The sequence below is a fragment of the Eulemur rufifrons genome, chromosome 24 (genome assembly GCF_041146395.1).
Source record: "Eulemur rufifrons isolate Redbay chromosome 24, OSU_ERuf_1, whole genome shotgun sequence".
NCBI classification, from domain to species: Eukaryota; Metazoa; Chordata; class Mammalia; order Primates; family Lemuridae; genus Eulemur; species Eulemur rufifrons.
In genome coordinates, this window is record NC_091006.1 from 5,085,930 (window position 1) to 5,105,637 (window position 19,708).

The 19,708-nt window shown below is 37.9% G+C and overlaps 1 protein-coding gene across 1 annotated transcript; it reads left to right on the forward strand.

Moving 5' to 3' along the window:
• The first annotated feature begins 6,976 nt into the window (after nucleotides 1-6,976).
• ZNF461 (zinc finger protein 461) lies at nucleotides 6,977-18,906 on the forward strand. Its single transcript, XM_069457746.1, has 4 exons — nucleotides 6,977-6,985; nucleotides 9,679-9,805; nucleotides 10,711-10,806; nucleotides 17,516-18,906. The coding sequence occupies exons 1-4, from the start codon at nucleotides 6,977-6,979 to the stop codon at nucleotides 18,904-18,906; spliced, it is 1,623 nt and encodes a 540-aa protein (XP_069313847.1).
• Nucleotides 18,907-19,708: the final 802 nt, after the last annotated feature.

Here is a 19,708-nt window from a genome sequence, read left to right on the forward strand (position 1 = left end):
AATGAACATCAAAAGAGGAATCAGATATTTGAATGATAGAATATAGTTTGCAAACAGAAAAGCACAGACCTGTTTTTGGAATGAGGCTTTTGGACTGGAAGTGTCCCTTAGGCAGAGTCTTAGGAAGACATAATTAGGAGAAACTAGGAGTAGGATTCCTCCGTCAGAGGATCTCCCTTGGGAACTCTCTGAAGTCAAGTTCCATGTTTCAGTACCATGTCATTCCAGAGTTGTCTCCCCAGGAAACTGCTATGAATTTAGAGAAAATTTCCAGACCTGGATATCCATTACCCTGGCCTTTCCCTTGGATACTAAGAAGGGTTAGCAGTACTCCCATCTCCCTTTTACTTCCATCTCAGTATGTGTGTGGTACATGATGAGAACTTGTGTGGTGGGAAGAATTTCTTCCAATCTAGACACAGTCTGGAGTCCAAGAAAGGTCTGGTGTCTCATAATTAATTCCTTAACTCTCCCCTATTCCGTTCCCTCTTCTCATGAAGTTCTCTAAGAGAAGAGCCCTGAGGAAAGTGAAACATTACTGAGCATATGTGAAAAGCAAGGTAAAGGTCAGTTTTTTTCCCTTTTTTTGTTCTCCTCCTGAAATGTTAGTCAATGGTTAGGTTACTATTAGACAGGGCCTTGTGATATACTTTGACCAATAGAATGTGGTGGAAGTGACATTGTGAGACTTCTGAGAAAAGGCCTCAGGAGGTCTTGCAGCTTTTGCTCTTGCCCTTTTCCTGCCCTGATACCACCATTTCTCGAAGACTAAGCGCAGCTTGCTTGAAGATAAAAGTTCACTTGGAGAGAGACCTCCAGTTGAAAGTCAGCAAAAACTGCTAGATATTTCAGCAAGACCATTTTGGACCACCCAGCCCCCATCAAGCCAATAGCTGACTGCTGTCACATAAATAAGATCAGCAGGAGAGCCACTCAGAAAGCCAAGCCCAAATTGCCAACCGCCAAAATAATGATCTTATTGTTTTTTGTTTTAACCCATAAAATTTTAATTTTTTTTTTTTTAGAGATGGGGTCTCGTTATGTTGCTCAGGCTGTCCTTGAACCCTGGGGTCAAGCAGTCCTCCTGCCTTAGCCTCCCAAGCAGCTGGGACTACAGGCACATGCCACCATGCCCAGCCATAAGCTTTTGGAATGGTTACACAGCAATAGATAAACAGGTGTTTAACTTTCCAGATTTTTAAAAGTCACCATATTGATGTAATTGTTATTATTCAACCTGTTTTGTAAAGTGATTTATCTACTGATAATATATCTTGAAAATATTCCATATTCTTAACTATTTCCTACAACTTTGCATTTGTCTATCTTAGTATCATAGTACATGGATATTTGGTAATTTATTTAACCAGTAACTTTCCTGTGCAACTCCTTCTCCTTGCTCTCTAGCTCCCATGTCTTGCCCAACACACATTCCCTTCCAGGATCTTATGGGCACATGGGTTCCTGTCATTTCAGGGATATATAGACTCAGGAATGTGGCATTGACTTCTGCTGGATGGAGTACAGACGACGCACCCCACTCAGAAAAATTTGTAGAGAAGTGTGATATAGGACCTCCATATATTTATTTAACTAAGCAACTGGGGCTCTCTTTTTACTTCTCTTTTCCCATTTCTAATTCAGATTCTGCATTCTGGGAATATCTGACTTTCTTCACTGTGATTCATCAGGGAATTTTTAGGGTGCTTAGCTAATTTTCTGAAGGATTAGAAAATCCTGTGTTATTTCTAAAGTATCACCATGATCCTTCAGAATACTTTCTCAACTTCCTTTTTTTTTTCCTGCTTGATGATCAAGGGAATGGTCTCAATTTTTGTATAGACACATCAGACCTAAATTCCATTTTTTCTCCTATGTGCAGGGTTTATTATTAATTACTTAATTAATTTACTTGCAAACCATATGTGATTTCCTTATCGGAGCAATAGTTGTTGGAGAGGTTGCTTAAGAGAGATCTGAGCCCAGGTAAGTGAGAGCAACTGACTAGAGGATTCCATTGTGTATAAAATCTTAGGATTCTAGATTTAGGACCTTTAAGATGGTATTTCAATTACCACTCTGAAATGTCTGTGAAGAAAGTTTGGGTCACTTCAGCCGGAATTCAAACTACTTCAACACAATACTCCATGTATCATATTCCTTTTATCATACCCATATCTCCTTTTATTATTTTTCTGCTCTCAAAGATGAGCAGTTTTTTCTCATTGTCAAAATTAGTAGATTCTTATTCAGAAGTTTGGAGAATGCAGAAACACCTTAAAGTAAAACTCTTTGAATATTTCAAATCATTTCACCTGTTTTTCTGTGAATAAGCACATGGATATAGCTATATAGGATTTTTTTTCTTTCAAAACAGTGTCATACTATAATACTGTTTTGAAATCCACCTTCTTCATTTAACAAAATATACTGAACAACTTTCCATGTGTCAAATTTTGAACTGTTATAATTTTTTAATGGTTACATTGTTTTGTTTGGATACATTAAGTTCATTCCAGCTTTTTCCCATTACACAGTGTATACATACAGATAGAATGTCAGACATCAGCAATAGAAAGAAAAATATCTGGAGGTATGCCTTTAAATGTTAACATTGATGATTTCCAGGATATGATAGTGATTTTTAATTATATAAATTTAAATTTAAGCATACTTGTTAAGTATATTTCCTATTTTCTTTTATAAGAACCACCTGTTGATTTTAGAATATATGTTTGAGGTATTTTATTAAACGGAAGTTCTTCAAAAAGTAGGTGAAAAAACGCTAAGTCTTTAAGTTAGATTTACAGCCCAGCATATTCTAAGTACTATGCAATGAATGATTTATCTTATGTTCTCTTCCAACAAACTATTAGTTTTGACCCAAGTATGACTGTGGGTATTCTGGCTAGGGAAGAAGGGATAAGAGGCCCAAACCTTACCTTGGAATTGCTGCTTCATATTATGTGTCTTCTTCTTTTTCTTCTTCCTTTCTTAGGATAGTGTATTAGGCAGGGTTCTCCAGAGAAACAGAATGGTGGGAGGAGGGGTGTGTGTGTGTGTGTGTGTGTGTGTACCTACATCTATGTAAATATATATACATATGTATACATATATCTATATCCGTCTATCTATCTATCTATCTAGAGAGAGAGAGAATTGGCTTATGCAATTTTTGAGGCTTGATATCCAAAATCTGCAAAGCAGGCCAGCAGGCTGAAGACCCAAAGAGTTGCAGTTTGAGCCTAGAGGCAGTCTACTGACACAATTCCTTCTTGCTCACGGGAGGTTAGTCTTTGTTCTGTTAAGGACTTCAGCTGATTGGATGAGACCCATCTACATTACGGAGGGTAATCTGCTTTATTCAGAGTACACTGATTTAAATGTTAATCTCATCCAAAAAACACCTCTACAGGCTGGGAGTGGTGGCTCACGCCTGTAATCCTAGCACTCTGGGAGGCCCAGGTGGGTGGATCGCTCGAGGTCAGGAGTTTGAGACCAGCAAGAGCGAGACCCCGTCTCTACTAAAAATAGAAAGAAATTAGCTGGCCAATTAAAATATATATAGAAAAAAAAATTAGCCAGACATGGTGGCGCATGCCTGTAGTCCCAGCTACTCGGGAGGCTGAGGCAGTAGGATTGCTTAAGCCCAGGAGTTTGAGGTTGCTGTGAGCTAGGCTGACGCCACGGCACTCACTCTAGCCCAGGCAACAAAGCGAGACTCTGTCTCAAAAAAAAAAAAAACAACAAAAAAACACCTCTACAGAAACATCCAGAATGTTTGACCAAATATCTGGGCATTGTGGCCCAGCCAAGTGGACACATAAAATTACCATCACAAGTCCACCGTTGTCAACTTGATACCCATAAGCATCTCCTAAAACCATGCTTAATATCTGAATAAACACAGTAACAAGGCATGTTTCTGCTTAACATGATACAACTATCCTGTGTGCAACCAAAAATATATTCACCCCTTCACCAGAAGAGGATGCAAAGTCTAGGTGATGTTTACCCTTCTCCTTGATATATCCTATAACTTAATAATTATGATATGAAGTTAATACTTAAATACTATGATATAAAGTCAGTACACCTTATACTACATGATAAAGAAATAAGAAAGGGAAGAAAACAAAGCTTTGCTACACACACACAACACAAAATAAGGAAGAAATACCCATGACAATTACAGTCCTTTCTGTAACTGGTCACCTGGTTATAGCTGGCATTTATAACTACATTTAAAAAAAAAAATATATATATATATATAACTACATTTTCCCACTACTCATTTTAAACTTTTTAAAAACTTCCGGCCGGGCGCGGTGGCTCATGCCTGTAATCCTAGCACTCTGGGAGGCCGAGGTGGATGGATCATTTGAGCTCAGGAGTTCGAAACCAGCCTGAGCAAGAGCGAGACCCCATCTCTACTAAAAATAGAAAGAAATTATATGGACAGCTAAAATATATATATAGAAAAAACTAGCCGGGCATGGTGGTGCATGCCTGTAGTCCCAGCTACTCAGGAGGCTGAGACAGGAGGATCCCTTGAGCTCAGGAGTTTGAGGTTGCTGTGAGCTAGTCTGACGCCACGGCACTCTAGCCTGGGCAACAGAGTGAGACTCTGTCTAAAAAAAAAAAAAACAAAAAAAAACTTCCTATTAATGATAAAAGCCATTACCCATTTTATATTCCCTTTGCCCTCAGCAAGCACCTCAGCTGGTTGGGATTCTTTACCTGGTGGGGTAACCCAAATCTTCGTGTTTGAAGGGTCTGGATGGTAGTTTTGGCAGAAGCATTTCATGTAAGGAAGACAAATCCATATGCAGAGTGTATATTCCAGTAAGAAAAAAATGCTGCCTCTTCCATGATGGAAGCAGCCAAATGTAATCAACCTGCCACCAGCGAGTGGTGCCATATTGGGGAACGAGTGTTGGTCTCCACCACTGACAAGATTCAACAATAGCTGTAGCCAGGTTGGCCTTGGTAAGTAGAAATCTGTGTTGCTGAGCCTGTTACAAAGTCACTATGTGTGTGACGTCGCTCTCCGTAAACATGCGTAATCACACAGTTTCAAACGGCCACATCACCTCACAATCACTGCACGAGTGGCCAAGTTCACCGCATGAACCCACGCGGGCATATAGCCCAGCCACTCCCTCAAACTTTCTCAAAACCGTTTCACATGCAAACCTTACAAACGACACCGTCACAGTCGGTTTCACATACACCCTCTTCCTCTTGGCGGGAGTCACCTTTGCACAAGTGCAGTTTCACAACAAAACACTCCTCCCACCGCAACCTCGCAACTGGAGGCCAGATCCCTCCGCACCAGCCAACAACAATTCTCTTAAGTCACCGCACGCGACCACCCCTTTGATGGGATAGGGCAGCCACTGTGCTAGTCCCAAAATCTGTCCTCACAGAAATCAAGAAACGAACCCCGGCAAGTTGTTGCCGTCACTCCAGCCCTAAGTGAAACTGCGCAAGTGCAGCCCGGAGCCTGACGGAAGATTTAACCAGGCGGAGCTCACAGCCTTTCCCCCTCGGACTACATTTCCCAGAGGACACCGCTGTCCAAAGCTACGTCCGGTGGAGCATCGGTGGAATGGTCTGGCGGTAGGGGCAGGTGAGGGCGTCCCGGGACCGGTTGAGAAAGCAGGGATGGGCGTATGGCCTCGCCTGTAATCCAAATCAGAACTTGGACCAGAGACCTTCCTGAGGATGCTGAAGGTGAGGTATCCTGGATCTCTTGGGCCGTGGAAGAGGAATGTCTGTAGTTTTAGGCCTCTGAGAGCGGGAGCACCCTTAGGAGGGGTGGGTTGTGTTGTGAGCGCGGGAGGGAGACTAGAGTTTATCTTTGGGCTAAGTGTGTGTGACTGCAACCGGGTACGTGGTTGTGCTTTTGTGACAGTGTGATTATGCGCGTGACCATTTGTGCGAGTGGAGTTTGTATGTAACTGTGACCATGATTGTGGGTGGCTATTTGTGTAAGACTCACTTATATGAAGGAAAAGCACATTTACACAAACGGTTATACTCAGGCTCACACGATCAGGCATTAGGGATACTCTCGAAGTAGTCAGCTGTAGATTTACACACCAACACAAAGCCAAAATCACACCGTCCCACCCCACATTTATCATCATCACATAGCCTCAGAAAAAGCCATATGTATATATGGTATGCTTACATACTTACGTGTTTTGATTTTTTTTTTCAAAGATTAGGCCAGGATATGTATTGTTTTGTAATTCCTTATTAAAAGATAATTAGGTCTTTTTTGTCTGTATTCAAGTACAAACTTAGGAAGATTCCTCAGGACACTTGCAAGTGAGATTCTTCTTTAATTCTTACAGTACTGGACTTCAAACTAAAGACTCAAGAATTTATTTTGGTCTGAAAATTTTTGTTCTATTTATTCTCTTCCATCTGTGTTGTTTTAGCCTCTATTTTTGAAATTCCCGTTACACATATATTGGATCTTTGGGGGTCTGTTTTCTATTTCCCTTATTTTTTCTTCTCATAATGTCCATTTCCTTTCCTTTTTCCTCTGAATTCAGTGAGAATTTGCTCAGGGCAGTTAATGAGCAGCTCGGTCAGATCCGTTTCATCATAGTGTTGGAACATTGGGCTGGCCTAACTAAATCCCTTCTCCTGAAGAGCCTGAGCCCTGTTTTTCTTGAGTCCATTCTGCTATAGCTGGATTCCCTCATGGTTTTGAGTAAAGCTGTGATTTGTCCATATTCCCTCTAATCATTTATATATGTGTGTATGGGGATTTGGAGTAGGAGACATGAAGGGGAAAGAAAAATGTCACTCTAAATGAACACTTTTGGAGCTCAGAAGCAATCACCTCCTCTCTTTTCTTTTACCCCCTTTCTCCCTCACCCAGCAACATCTTTGGACTGAGTTTCTCCTACAGAGGAACCAAGAAGAGGATTAATTAATAAGTTCAATTCTAAAATAAGCCATGGCCCATGTAAGTTGGTATTTTCTTGTTCCTAATAGAAGTAGGGCATATGAATATTTACATTCTTTACCTTGACATTATTATCTGCCTGAGAATTATACAATGACTTTTTAGTGAGTAAGTGGTAGTGCCAGAAGTACAGGGCCTTTGTTTGTTGCTCCTCTCCTCTGCAACCAGTGTTCATATACTTGTTGACATCATTCTTCATCTCTTTTATGCTGAATCTCCTACCAGGAATAAGGAGAGAACAGAAATAGTATTCTTTTGAGGAAAATATTAGTGTTTCTCTTGTCAGAACTTTGCTTTGATGAGGTGACTTAACAAATAATTTATTGAGTACCTGCTATGTGGCAGCCATTCTTCTAGGAATAAATCAGTGGGGAAAAAAATCACATACACACGAATCTTCACATGTGGAGTTATCTTGTAGTAAGAGAGTCAGAAAATAATTTATATAGTGTAAGACTTAAGACATACACACAGAGATATATATGGAGTGAGTGAGTAAGCAAGAGAGAATTAACAAAATAATTACACAATAAAACTAAGACCAGAGAGCAAGTATATGTCTTATCAATAAATGCATATGGCCTTTAACTCATGTATTAAAAGAAAAAGACTTTCAGACTGAATCACAAAAACCCAACTCTCTGATCTACAAATCAGACAACTAAGTGATTCAGAAATGCATAAAAGGATGGACAAATTCACAGTTTTGGGTTTTCTAATTAGATATGGTAGGAATTGGTGTTGGGAGATCTCACCAGAGAGACTTTTTGCTTTGTGAGGCTTTAGGATTAGATGGAGATATGATTGGTACTTGCATAGAAAAATTGAAGATCTTACCAGAACATACATGATCACCAATTACAAACTCCAGTTTTAGATTGAACAGAGTATCTTAGACTTAGGTCATCTCTGTATGAGTCTGGATTATTCTACATCAGTGTTCTCTAACTTAGAAACTCAAGTACAGGGAGAGGTGGTGGATGAGAACAGTTAAGATCTCTCAGGTGTAATTGAAAAACAATGGAATATGTAGCTTAGGAAAGACTTTCGAGGTTTTGTCTACCCCAGAGATTCACGTTTAAGAGAATGATTGAATCTCTTATTATATTAATAAGATCAAATGTTATGCCACCAACAGAAAAAAACTACCCCCAAATTTAGTAGATTAAAGCAAAAACAATCGTGGTTTGGCTTACAAGTCTGCAATCTGAGCAGGGCTTAGTAGGGACAGCTCACCTCTGTTCCATGTGATATTAGCTAAAATGGCTTGATTGTGTGCTAGATGACCCATTTTCAAGATAGTTCCCTCACATGGCCTTCAAGCTGTTGCTGGCAGTTGTTGGGGAAGCCTTGGTTTCTTTCCTCATGAGCTATGCCATGGGCTGCTAAGGCTTCCTAGGCACGTGGTGGCTGGATTACAATAATGAACATCCTAAGAAAGTGAAGCAGAGGTATGAAACATATTGTGATCTAGCCTCGTAAGTCACATAATCACTTTTTGTTGTACTCTATAGGTTGAGTAAGTCACAAATGTCCTCTCAGGTTCAAGAGAAGGGGGCACAGACCCCCACACCAATTGGAAGCAGGCATGTCAAGGTTACACTGAAGAAGAATATATAGGATTAGAGATACTGCTGTATCTATCTGTGGAAAATATAGTCTGTAGCAATTTGTTTTTTGAGTCAGGGTCTCGATCTGTTGCCCAGGCTGGAGTGCAGTAGCCCGATGATAGCTCACTGCAGCCTAAACTCTTGGGCTCAAGTGATCCTCCTGCCTCAGCCACCCAAGTAGCTGGGACTACAGGTGCACACCACCACATCTAGCTAATTTTTTTTACCTTTTTGTACAGACAAGGTCTCGCTATGTTGCCCAGCCTAGTCTTCAACTCCTAGCCTCAAGCAGTCCTCCTGCCTTGGCCTCCCAAAGTACTGGGATTATAAGCATGAGCCATCATGCCTTTTTACCAGATATTTCCTAAAGAATTTGCATAAAAACTAAAAATACCTATGTCATAATAGTTATGATGAAAAAAAATCTTCAAGTCCTCTTTCTCAAGGTGGAGATTTTTATAATACATTCTGGAAAGACTAAAATATTTCCTCTATTTAATGTAATTGGGAGCCTCCACTGTTTTTTTTTTCTTTTTTTTGGAGACAGAGTCTTGCTCTGTTGCCCCAGGCTAGATCACAGCAACCTCAAACTCCTGGGCTCAAGCTATTCTCCTGCTTCAGCCTCCCGAGTAGCTGGGACTACAGGCATGCGCCACCATGCCTGGCTAATTTTTTTCTATATATTTTTAGTTGTCCAGATAATTTCTTTCTATTTTTTAGTAGAGACGGGGGTCTCGCTCTTGCTCGGGCTGGTCTCGAACTCCTGACCTCGAGCGATCCTCCCGCCTCGGCCTCCCAGAGGGCTAGGATTACAGGCGTGAGCCACCGCGCCTGGCCTTATTTTTTAATTTCTAGATGATTAACAGGAATTTCCTGCCCTACACAAGAGGATGTGTCTATAGAAATTGAATTAAGAACATGTAGGCACTCTGCTTCAGTTGCAATAAATTTCTTTTTGACCCATGTGACAGGCTTAGCCTATATACCCACCCTTTCTTATAATGACTTCTTTTAGCACCTCTGTTTCCTTTTTAAAAATGTTTCTTATAATTTCAAATATAGTACTGTGATTTGTCATTCTAGGAGCTGGTGATGTTCAGAGATGTGGCCATAGATGTCTCTCAGGAGGAATGGGAGTGCCTGAACCCTGCGCAAAAGAATTTGTACAAGGATGTGATGTTGGAGAACTATAGAAACTTGGTTTCACTTGGTAAAGTTAACTAACAATTCAGAACCTAACAATTTAGGATACCTCTAACAAATCAGAATCTACTTCTTGGCATTTTTGCTTTCTCTCCTATGAATTTTAGGGCTAGCTTTCAAATAACTAGATGAATTTTCTCTTTGTGAAGAAACGAGCACAGCTAGATGGAGGTGCACTTATTTTCCCCATTCTTACATGTTCTTCTGGTCCTTTTTTTTTCTTTTCTTTCCCTCACTCTCCTGCCCTCCCTAGCCTTTCTTGTGATGACTGTCATCCTTGATGTTTAAGGGGCAGAACTGGAATTCTGCAACATTAAAGCATAACTTTGTGAAAGAAACCAAGCTTTGTCTTTTGTTTCACTTTCAGTGTAATAAACATGTCAGTCAGTGTGGTAGCATAGATTAAAGCTAAACACATGGATTCCAGGAGTGAAGATATTTGCTTTCCCAATTAATGTAGTGATAGGCTGGATCAAGAAAAGTCATTTATTATTCATAATTCAAATGAGCACTATTCCATTTCCTGTGTAACAAACATGCTCTCTTTTAAACAATTTGCATTTTGAAGTTACATTATAAGAACTTTAAACATTTAGCATTAAAAAATGGGAATAAATATCTCAAAAACCTTCTTTTTTTCCTCATAGCAAAATAAGAATAGAGAAAGCTTATGTAAATTTAAGTAATATTTTAAAACATTATAAAACTATTTTATATTTTAAATAATATTTGTTTCATATCATCCTGAATTCATCTGAATTTGAGTATTTCATCCCTTCTCCGTTCTTTCCTCTGTATCCCTTTTCAAGTACCTTTTTGACCTATGGTTTGTTTCTATTTTAATCAATTCTGAATCACTGTATTTGGGTACTTTCATTCCCATCTCAACTCACTTTCTTTTCTTATAACCAGGACTTTCTATTTCTAAGCCAGCTGTAATCTCCTCATTGGAGCAAGGGAAGGAGCCCTGGATGGTTGTGAGGGAAGAGACGGGAAGATGGTACCCAGGTGAGCGAGCTATAATCAGGAAGCGGGAAGCTCCTGCAAAGAGTAGGCCAGCTGGTTAGAATGTTGGTTTGGCAAGGTTATTTTAGACAGAATAATTAGGGAAAACCTAATTTCAAAACTTTTTACAAACCTACAGTAATCAAACAGTATGGTACTGGCATAAAGACATATACACTAATGAACAGAATAAAGGGCCCAGAAATAAACCTTTGCGTATATGATCAAATGATTTTAGATAAGGGTGCCTAGACTTCAAGGGGGAAAACTGGATATCCACATGCAAAAGAATAAAGTTGGACCCTTATCTTCCACCTTATACAAAAAATTAACTCAGAATGGATCAAAGACCTAAATGTAAGAGCTAAAATTATAAAAATTCTTAGAAGAAAATATTGGGAAAAAGCTCCATGATATTGGATTTGGCAATGATTTATTGCATATGACACCAAAAGCACAGGCAGCAAAAGCAAAAATAGACAAATGGGACTATATAAAACCTAAAAATTCTGTTTATCAAAGGACACAATCAGCGTCTATTACTTTTTTAAAAGATTCATACAAATTGCTTTGCTAGGTGATGAGAATACATTTGTAAGATGTTATGAAGATATTTTCAATCTAGTAGGAGATCAAGAACATATGTCACTCTTGTAATCCTAGCACTTGGGAGGCCGAGGCGGGTGGATCGTTTGAGCTCAGGAGTTCGAGACGAGCCTGAGCAAGAGCGAGACCCCATCTCTACTAAAAATAGAAGGAAATTATCTGGCCAACTAAAAATATATAGAAAAAATTAGCCGGGCATGGTGGCGCATGCCTGTAGTCCCAGCTACTTGGGAGGCTGAGGCAGTAGGATTGCTTGAGCCCAGGAGTTTGAGGTTGCTGTGAGCTAGGAGGATGCCACGGCACTCCAGCCCGGGCAACAGAGCGAGACTCTGTCTCAAAAAAAACAAAACAAAAACATGAATAGGTGTTCTACTAGAATACTTAGGAAAATATTAGGGTTGGTTAGAAATTGGGAAAGCTTAAGAAAATAATATCTGATTACATTGAAGAGGTTGAGATGATTGAGAAGGAAGGAAGTCAGCCAGGAAAGTTTGAAGTGCTAGAGGGCAAGAGCAGATCCATTGTATAGGCTGGAGGTCTTTAATGATGTTTGTGATTCATTATAGTGCTACAGAACTGTGAGAGAATATATTTATGTTGTTTTAAGCTACCCAGTTTTTGGTACCTTATTAATGGCTGTCCTAGAAAACTGATAGAAGGAAATCATGGAAAAATGGTACATACTCTCCTATGTGTTTTAATGTAAAGATAACAATCTTTTCCCAATTGTTGATGCCTGTCTAGGATATCTCTTTGCCATGGGTGCAGTGATATTTATTTATTTATTTATTTATTTATTTTTTGAGACAGAGTCTCACTCTGTTGCCCGGGCTAGAGTGCCATGGCGTCAGCCTAGCTCACAGCAACCTCAAACTCCTGGGCTCAAGCGATCCTCCTGCCTCAGCTTCCCGAGTAGCTGGGAGTACAGGCATGTGCCACCAAGCCCAGCTAATTTTTTCTATATATATTTTTAGTTGTCCATATAATTTTTCTATTTTTAGTAGAGACCGGGTCTCGCTCTTGCTCAGGCTGGTCTCAAACTCCTGAACTCAAACGATCCACCTGCCTCGGCCTCCCAGAGTGCTAGGATTACAGGCGTGAGCCACCACACCCGCCCCGGTGCAGTGATTTAAAAAAAAAAAAACCTTTTTATTTTGAAGTAATTATAGATTCACAGGAGTTTGCAAAGAAATATACCGGGAAATCCTGTGTACCCTTCCTCTAGCCTCTCCCAATGTTGATACCTTACACAACTATAGTACAGTATGATACAAAAAAATGACATAGAACTTCAGATTTCACTATTTATGCATGTACTCATTCATGTGTGTATATATGTGTATAGCTTTATGCAGTTTTACCACGTGTAGCCTTGTGTCACTACAGTAGTCAAAATACTCAATAGTACCATCATCGCAAGACTCTCTCCTGTTACCTCTTTATAGCTACACCCAATTCCTTTTTCTTAACCCTTGGCAACCGCTGTTCTGTTCTCCATTTATATAATTATATAAATTCATGAATGTTACATAAATGGAATCCTGCAGTACTTTGAGACTGGCTTTTTTTCCTTCTATTTGGTACACATACGTGTGTACATATGTAGGTGTGTTTGTTTCTTATAGTCATGTGAAAGTTTATATAAGAAAATATTAATAAGTCTTCATTTGTCTATGATAAATGCTCAAGAATATAATTGCTGAGTGGTACGGAAAGTCCATTTTAGTTTTGAAAGGGACTGCCAAACCATTGTCTACAATGGTTGTGCTGTTTTACATTTCCACCACCGATGTATGAGTAATTCAGTTTCTCTGAATCCTAGTCAGCTTTTGGTGTCATAGCTATTTTTTATTTTAGCCATTCTGATAGGTGGGTGATGATGATATCTCATTGTGGTTTTAATTTGAATTTCCTTATTGGCAAGTGATATTGAACATCTTTTCATGTGTTTGTTTGCCGCCTGTATATTCTTTTCAGTGAAATGTCTGTTCATGTCTTTTGCCCATTTTCTAATTTCATTGGTTTTTACTGGGAAGAGCATAGCAGTGCTGTGTGATTCAGTTCTCAGGCTGGGTCTCCCTTTTGGCATTATGAGTTTTGGGGGTCCTGAGATTTTATTTTTCCTCTACACTCTTAACTATTGTGTGCATTTTTGCAGTCGGTGTTTTTACTGTAATATGATAAAGTGGCTTTTTAGTTTCAATAGTTGTAACAAAACTTTGGCTTTTAAAGACCTCATCATGTCTATTTAAAACATTTAATTCCTTTTTCTTTAAACTCTGAATGATTGGTCTCAAAATGATGCTACAACTTACCTAGCATCATAATACTATTTGAAAAAGTCCTGTTGGATAAGACATAATAGGATAAATTATAAACATCTATAAAACCAAGGGATAGTAGCTTTTTTCATGTGTTTATTTCTTATTGCCCAGTGTGTTTGGAGTAGATTCCTTCCTTCTATGAATCAGAGGACTCTCTGATATGTCCGTTTATCTTTTTTTCAGCATCTTTACTTGTAGACAGTATAACTGTGGGTTGAGAAAGAAAGTCTTCTCTTCTTTTTACAAGCCAACATCCAAAAACAGTCAAACTCATAGAAGAAGGGAACAGAAGGTGGTTGCCAGGGACTGAGGTTGGGGGAAATGGGGAGACGTTGGTTAGGGGGTATAAAGTTTCAGTTATGCAAGGTGAGTGAGTTCTGGAGATCTAGTGTACTACACGGTGACTGTAGCTGACAGTACTAAATTGTGTACTTGAAATTTGCTAAAAAGGTAGATGTTAAGTGTTCTTGCCACAATAAAAGAAAGAAAATGGTACCTATGTGAAGTGATGACTATGTTAATTAGCTTGATTGTGATCATTATTTCACAATATATACTAAATCATCAACCTGTACACTTTAAATATGTATACTTTTAATTACTGATTTTTCCTCAATAAATTGGGGGAAAAACCAGATAATGAGACATTTAACTATGGATGCTATAATTAATATTTATTAAATATGTAAACACTTTAAAAATTTATTGTGGTGCAAATACTTAACATGAGATCTACCTTTTTAGCAGATTTTTAGATGTATGATACAGTGTTGTTAATTGGGCACAGTGTTGTACAGCAGATCTCTAGAACTCACCTTGCATAACTGAGACTTTATACTCATTGACTTTTTGTAAAAAAAATTTATTTTGTAATAAAATTAGTCTCAATAAAAGCCAATACTCATTTTAAGTATAAGAAATACATATTTTCTTTCTATTTTATAACAAAATATTCTTCTAAAATAAAGTATTTTTCCTTTTGTTTCCATGTAGGTACATGGAAAACTTCAGGATTTCAAAATAACAATTTCTAGGACAATAATGAGGTTACATAGATAAAAGCAGATATAAGTAAATATAGTTCTTAAGAGCACAGAAGTACTTATAACAAAGTGAGCTAATCTCTGAAAGTACATGTGTTTATTCCCCAAACCTACTTTAGAAACTTTTAGAACACACAAAAATACGTAATCACACATTTCATTAGATTTCAGAATGTGATGTCATCACACTTCTAGTAGTCTCTCAGAAACTCCCCTGCACACTGGTGAGAGAAATGAGTGAAAAAGGCAAATAGTGTCTTAGGATTAGTATGAAAATAGCTTTGACCTCATAGACTTCCACCTGTTCAGAGTAGTGCTGCTATGAAGTAATAAAAATGAATAAACTACTGCTATATGTAATATTATGAATGAACCTCACAAACACAGTATTAGATGCAAAGGTGGAGAAAAAAGTATTATTAATAATATATACTATATGATTCCATTTATTTGAAATTCAGAAACAGGCAAAATCAGAAGGCAGGATAGTGCTTACCTTTGATTGTGGGTAATAACTGGGAAGGGGCTTAAGGAGGACTTCTGGCTTTCTGGTAATGTTCTGTTTCTTGATTAAGTGGTGGTTTCACAGGTATGTTCACATAGTAAAAAAGTCTTCTGCAAGGAATTGATGTAGGAAAGTGTGTCTGTGTTTGTGTTTCTATCTCTGTACATTTATGTATGTGTGCGAGTGTAATGGTTGTTTTCAAACGTCTGCAAATTCTGTGAGAGTCCTCCCACAAAAAAATAAAGTCTAACTTTCCTCTGTTGAAAATGGAACAGCCCTTAGTGACTTGCTTCTAACAAATAGAATGTGGCAGAAGTGATACTGTGTAATTTCTGAGGCCAGGTCATAAAAGTACTGCCTCGCATTTGCTCACCTACCCTTCCTCCCTCGTCGCATCTCTCCACATGCTTTTGGAGCCTTGAGCTGTCAGGTGAAAGGGTATCTATTTCCTCAAAACAGCTATGCTGGACAGATCATATAGAGAAACCATATAAAGATAGCCCCAGGAGTCACAGTTGTTCTGGTCCCTAGCTTTTCCTACTCAGGCCAGGCATCAGACATATGAGTGAGGAAGCTATTGAAATGACTTAAGCCTGATCACTGTGTGACTACCACTGGAGAAACTCCAAGTAAGGAATGCCTGCTTGGCTGAGCTCAGTTAATCCCCAGATCTGAAAGATAACAATAATAAATGATTATTACTGTTTTAAGCCATTCAGTTGGAGTAGTTTGTTATAGATAACCAAGTATGTGGTTTATTTATATATGTGTTTATATATAAAATCACTGTGGTAGATGTAAGAGTGAGTAGAAGCATGGAGACATGTTTGGTAGTTATTATAAATTTAAGGACTTTAAATGATTATGATTCTCAACAGTTTGTTAACTTTGTATTTCTTTTTAGTCTCATCTTAATTCCATTTCTTTAATCATTTAATTTATTTATTCAGGAACTGATTGTGAGATGCTTATTATATTGTCAAGGTTGCTTTTATAATGGTTTTTCTATCATTGAGTATCTTTAGGGGTAAGAAAATAAACATTAAAAGGATGAATAATAAATATGTCATTACAATAGTACTTAAGGCAAGGACTTAATTAGATAATATTATCTGGAATACAATTTTGAGGAAGTTACTTTTAATCTGAGACTTAGATGAAATGAAGCAATCATATAAAAAATCTAGTCAAAAAGATTCTTAGCAGATGGAATAGCCTGTGAAAAGCTCTAAGATAGGAAAAGCTTTGCCATGTCCTGGCTGTTGAAAGAAGGTTAATATGGTTATAGCATAATGAAGAAAAGGGAAATCTTATTGATAAGCAGCGGCCTTGTATTCTCATGGTAAGGAGTTGGATTTTTAAAATTCCAGTTCTGTTTGAAGTTGTATTAGTATGGGGTAAGGGTTAGGCTGCTTATGACAGAGAACCAAAATAATAGTGGTTGAAACTATATATAAGTTTAATTTAATTTAATTTTAAATTTATTTTTCATTTTTTAATATAAAATTTATGACCCAGGGATAGAAGTATAATTTTCTATTGCATTAAAGTCAAAGCTGGAAGGATATCTCTGCTCTGCAAAACCATGATGTGACAGACATGACACCAAATCCACATTGCCATCAACTTTGGTGAGGAAGAGGGAGAATAAGTGATACAGGCTTGGGCCGTCTGGCTCCTAAGGGAAGGTCTCAGAAAATACTGCACAATCCTCTGTATTTCTTCAGGCAGAACCCAATTACACAGCATACCCAGCTGCAAAGGAGCTTGGGAAATACATTGTTTACATTGGACAGCTTTATGCTCAACTAAAAATAGATATTTGGGAACAACTAACAGTCTGACACGTAATCCTTTGGCCTGATATAGAGTGTTAAACATATAGATTCTTGTGGACTCTGATTAAGTTGATCTCATTCTAAGACCAACTCTCTTAGGTTCTGATTGAGTTGATCTAGAATATTTCTTAAACATCCATAATTGCAACATACTCCCAAGTGGATTCAGAGACATATCAAAATTTCAGCACCATTGAACTGATTTACTTCCCTAATTAACTCTCCACTTTCTCTCAAGAGTTCTCATTTCCCGGTGCTAACCTTACCTTCCTTAAGAGCTCTCCAAGATTTTTATTTCTTTTGTGAATTATTTTCAGTTTTCTCATTGCTACCATAGATATTTTATTTCTCTTGTAACACAAAACCAGAAATTAAAATATATTTCTTATCTTTCAGACTTAACATCAAGAGATGAGCTCAAGAAGTTATCTCCGAAAAGGGATGTTTATGAAACAGAATCATCCCAATGGATTAGCATGGAACAATTGAAAAGCCATAGTCCTGAGAGATCCATTTTCAGAGATATTTGGGAATGCAAATGTCACTTTGAACAACAACAGGGACAACAGGAGGGTTATTTCAGGAAATTTATGATCAATCATGAAAATATGCCCATTTTTAGCCAACATACTTTACTCACTCAAGAATTTTATCATAGAGAGACAATCCCTGAATGTAAAAAATGTAGAAAAAATATTAGTTACCACTTATTCTTTAGTCACCACAAAAGAACTCATTCTAAAGAACTTTCTGAATGTATGGAATGCACAGAAATTAACACACCATTCCTTACTAAACAACAGAGACTTCAAAATGCTGACAAATGCAATGAATGTAAGGAATGTTGGAAGGCATTTATTCATTGCTCACAACTGAAACAACATCTACGAATTCATAATGGTGAAAAACGCTATGAATGTAAAGAATGTGGGAAGGCCTTTCATTATGGCTCAGAACTTACTCTGCATCAGAGAATTCACACTGGTGAGAAACCTTATGAATGTAAGGAATGTGGGAAGGCCTTTAGACAGCGATCACAACTTACTCAACATCAGAGACTTCACACTGGTGAAAAACCTTATGAATGTAAGCAATGTGGGAAAGCTTTTATTCGTGGCTTTCAACTTACTGAACATCTGAGACTCCATACTGGTGAGAAACCTTATGAATGTAAAGAATGTGGAAAGACTTTTAGGCATCGCTCACATCTTACCATACATCAAAGAATTCATACTGGTGAGAAACCCTATGAATGTAGGGAATGTGGAAAGGCCTTTAGCTATCACTCAAGCTTTTCACACCATCAGAAAATTCATTCTGGCAAGAAACCTTATGAATGTAATGAATGTGGGAAGGCTTTTTGTGATAGCTTACAACTTACTCTACATCAGAGGGTTCATACTGGTGAGAAACCCTATGAGTGTAAGGAATGTGGAAAGACTTTTAGACAGTGTTCACACCTCAAAAGACATCAGAGAATTCATACTGGTGAGAAACCTCACGAATGTATGATATGTGGTAAGGCCTTTAGACTTCATTCACACCTTACTCAACACCAGAGAATTCATACTGGTGAGAAACCCTATGAATGTAAGGAATGTGGGAAAGCCTTTAGCTATCATTCAAGCTTCTCACATCATCAGAGAATTCATTCTGGAAAGAAACCTTATGAATATGTAAAGGCCTTTAATCATGGCTTACAATTTAATTTACATCAGACACTTCATACTGGTGAGAAGCCATTAAGGTTTCCTCTCCTCCCTCCCCATCCTAGCCTAGCATCATGAAAGTGTTTTTGGAGATACACATTTTCTATGTTTTCTTTAGGGAAAAAGTTGATAAAATACTGTTTCATTAGTATTGATTTATTTCAGTAATCCTTGAAAATCAAATGTTCTTTTTCGAGTGGGAAAAGGAAAAGTTTTTAAAGGGTACAATTTTATCTTATTTTAATGTTGCTTCTGAGTTACTGTATTAATCACTATTGGGAATAAATTTTCTAAAATTACATAACATGTTTTCACTGAAATCAGTGAAATATAGCAGAAATAAAATGATAATCTCTTCCTTTCCCACAAATCTCTGAGATAACCAATATGTGTGTATTGCTCCTTTCTTTGTGCTTAAACAACATGTGCACAGAAAGGGTTTGTTCCATGTGTATAGAGGAGATTTTACCCCCATAGTGACCTTACACAGTGACTTGCTTTTTTCAGTTAACACATAATCATGAATGCATTTCTGGGTCAGTACATAAATATGTAAATCATTCTTTTTAAAGCTTCACAATATTTCTAGAATGGGATGTATGTCAGCATTTTTAGCCATTCCTTATTATAGACATTCAGGTTGTTTCTACTTTTTCAACTGAAACTATCATGCAGTAAACCTTACATCTTCTGTTTGTATTGAGTAGATTCCCAACAGTAGGATTAAAGAGTATCTGGGGGGTTGTGTTTTGCTAATACATTAATATAATATTTTAAAAAATCTTTTGTTTAGGTAATGTTACAAAATTCAAAAATTACCAAAAAAGTGAAGTCAAAATTAAATCTCTAACATCCAGTCCTACAGCCACTTACTTTGCCT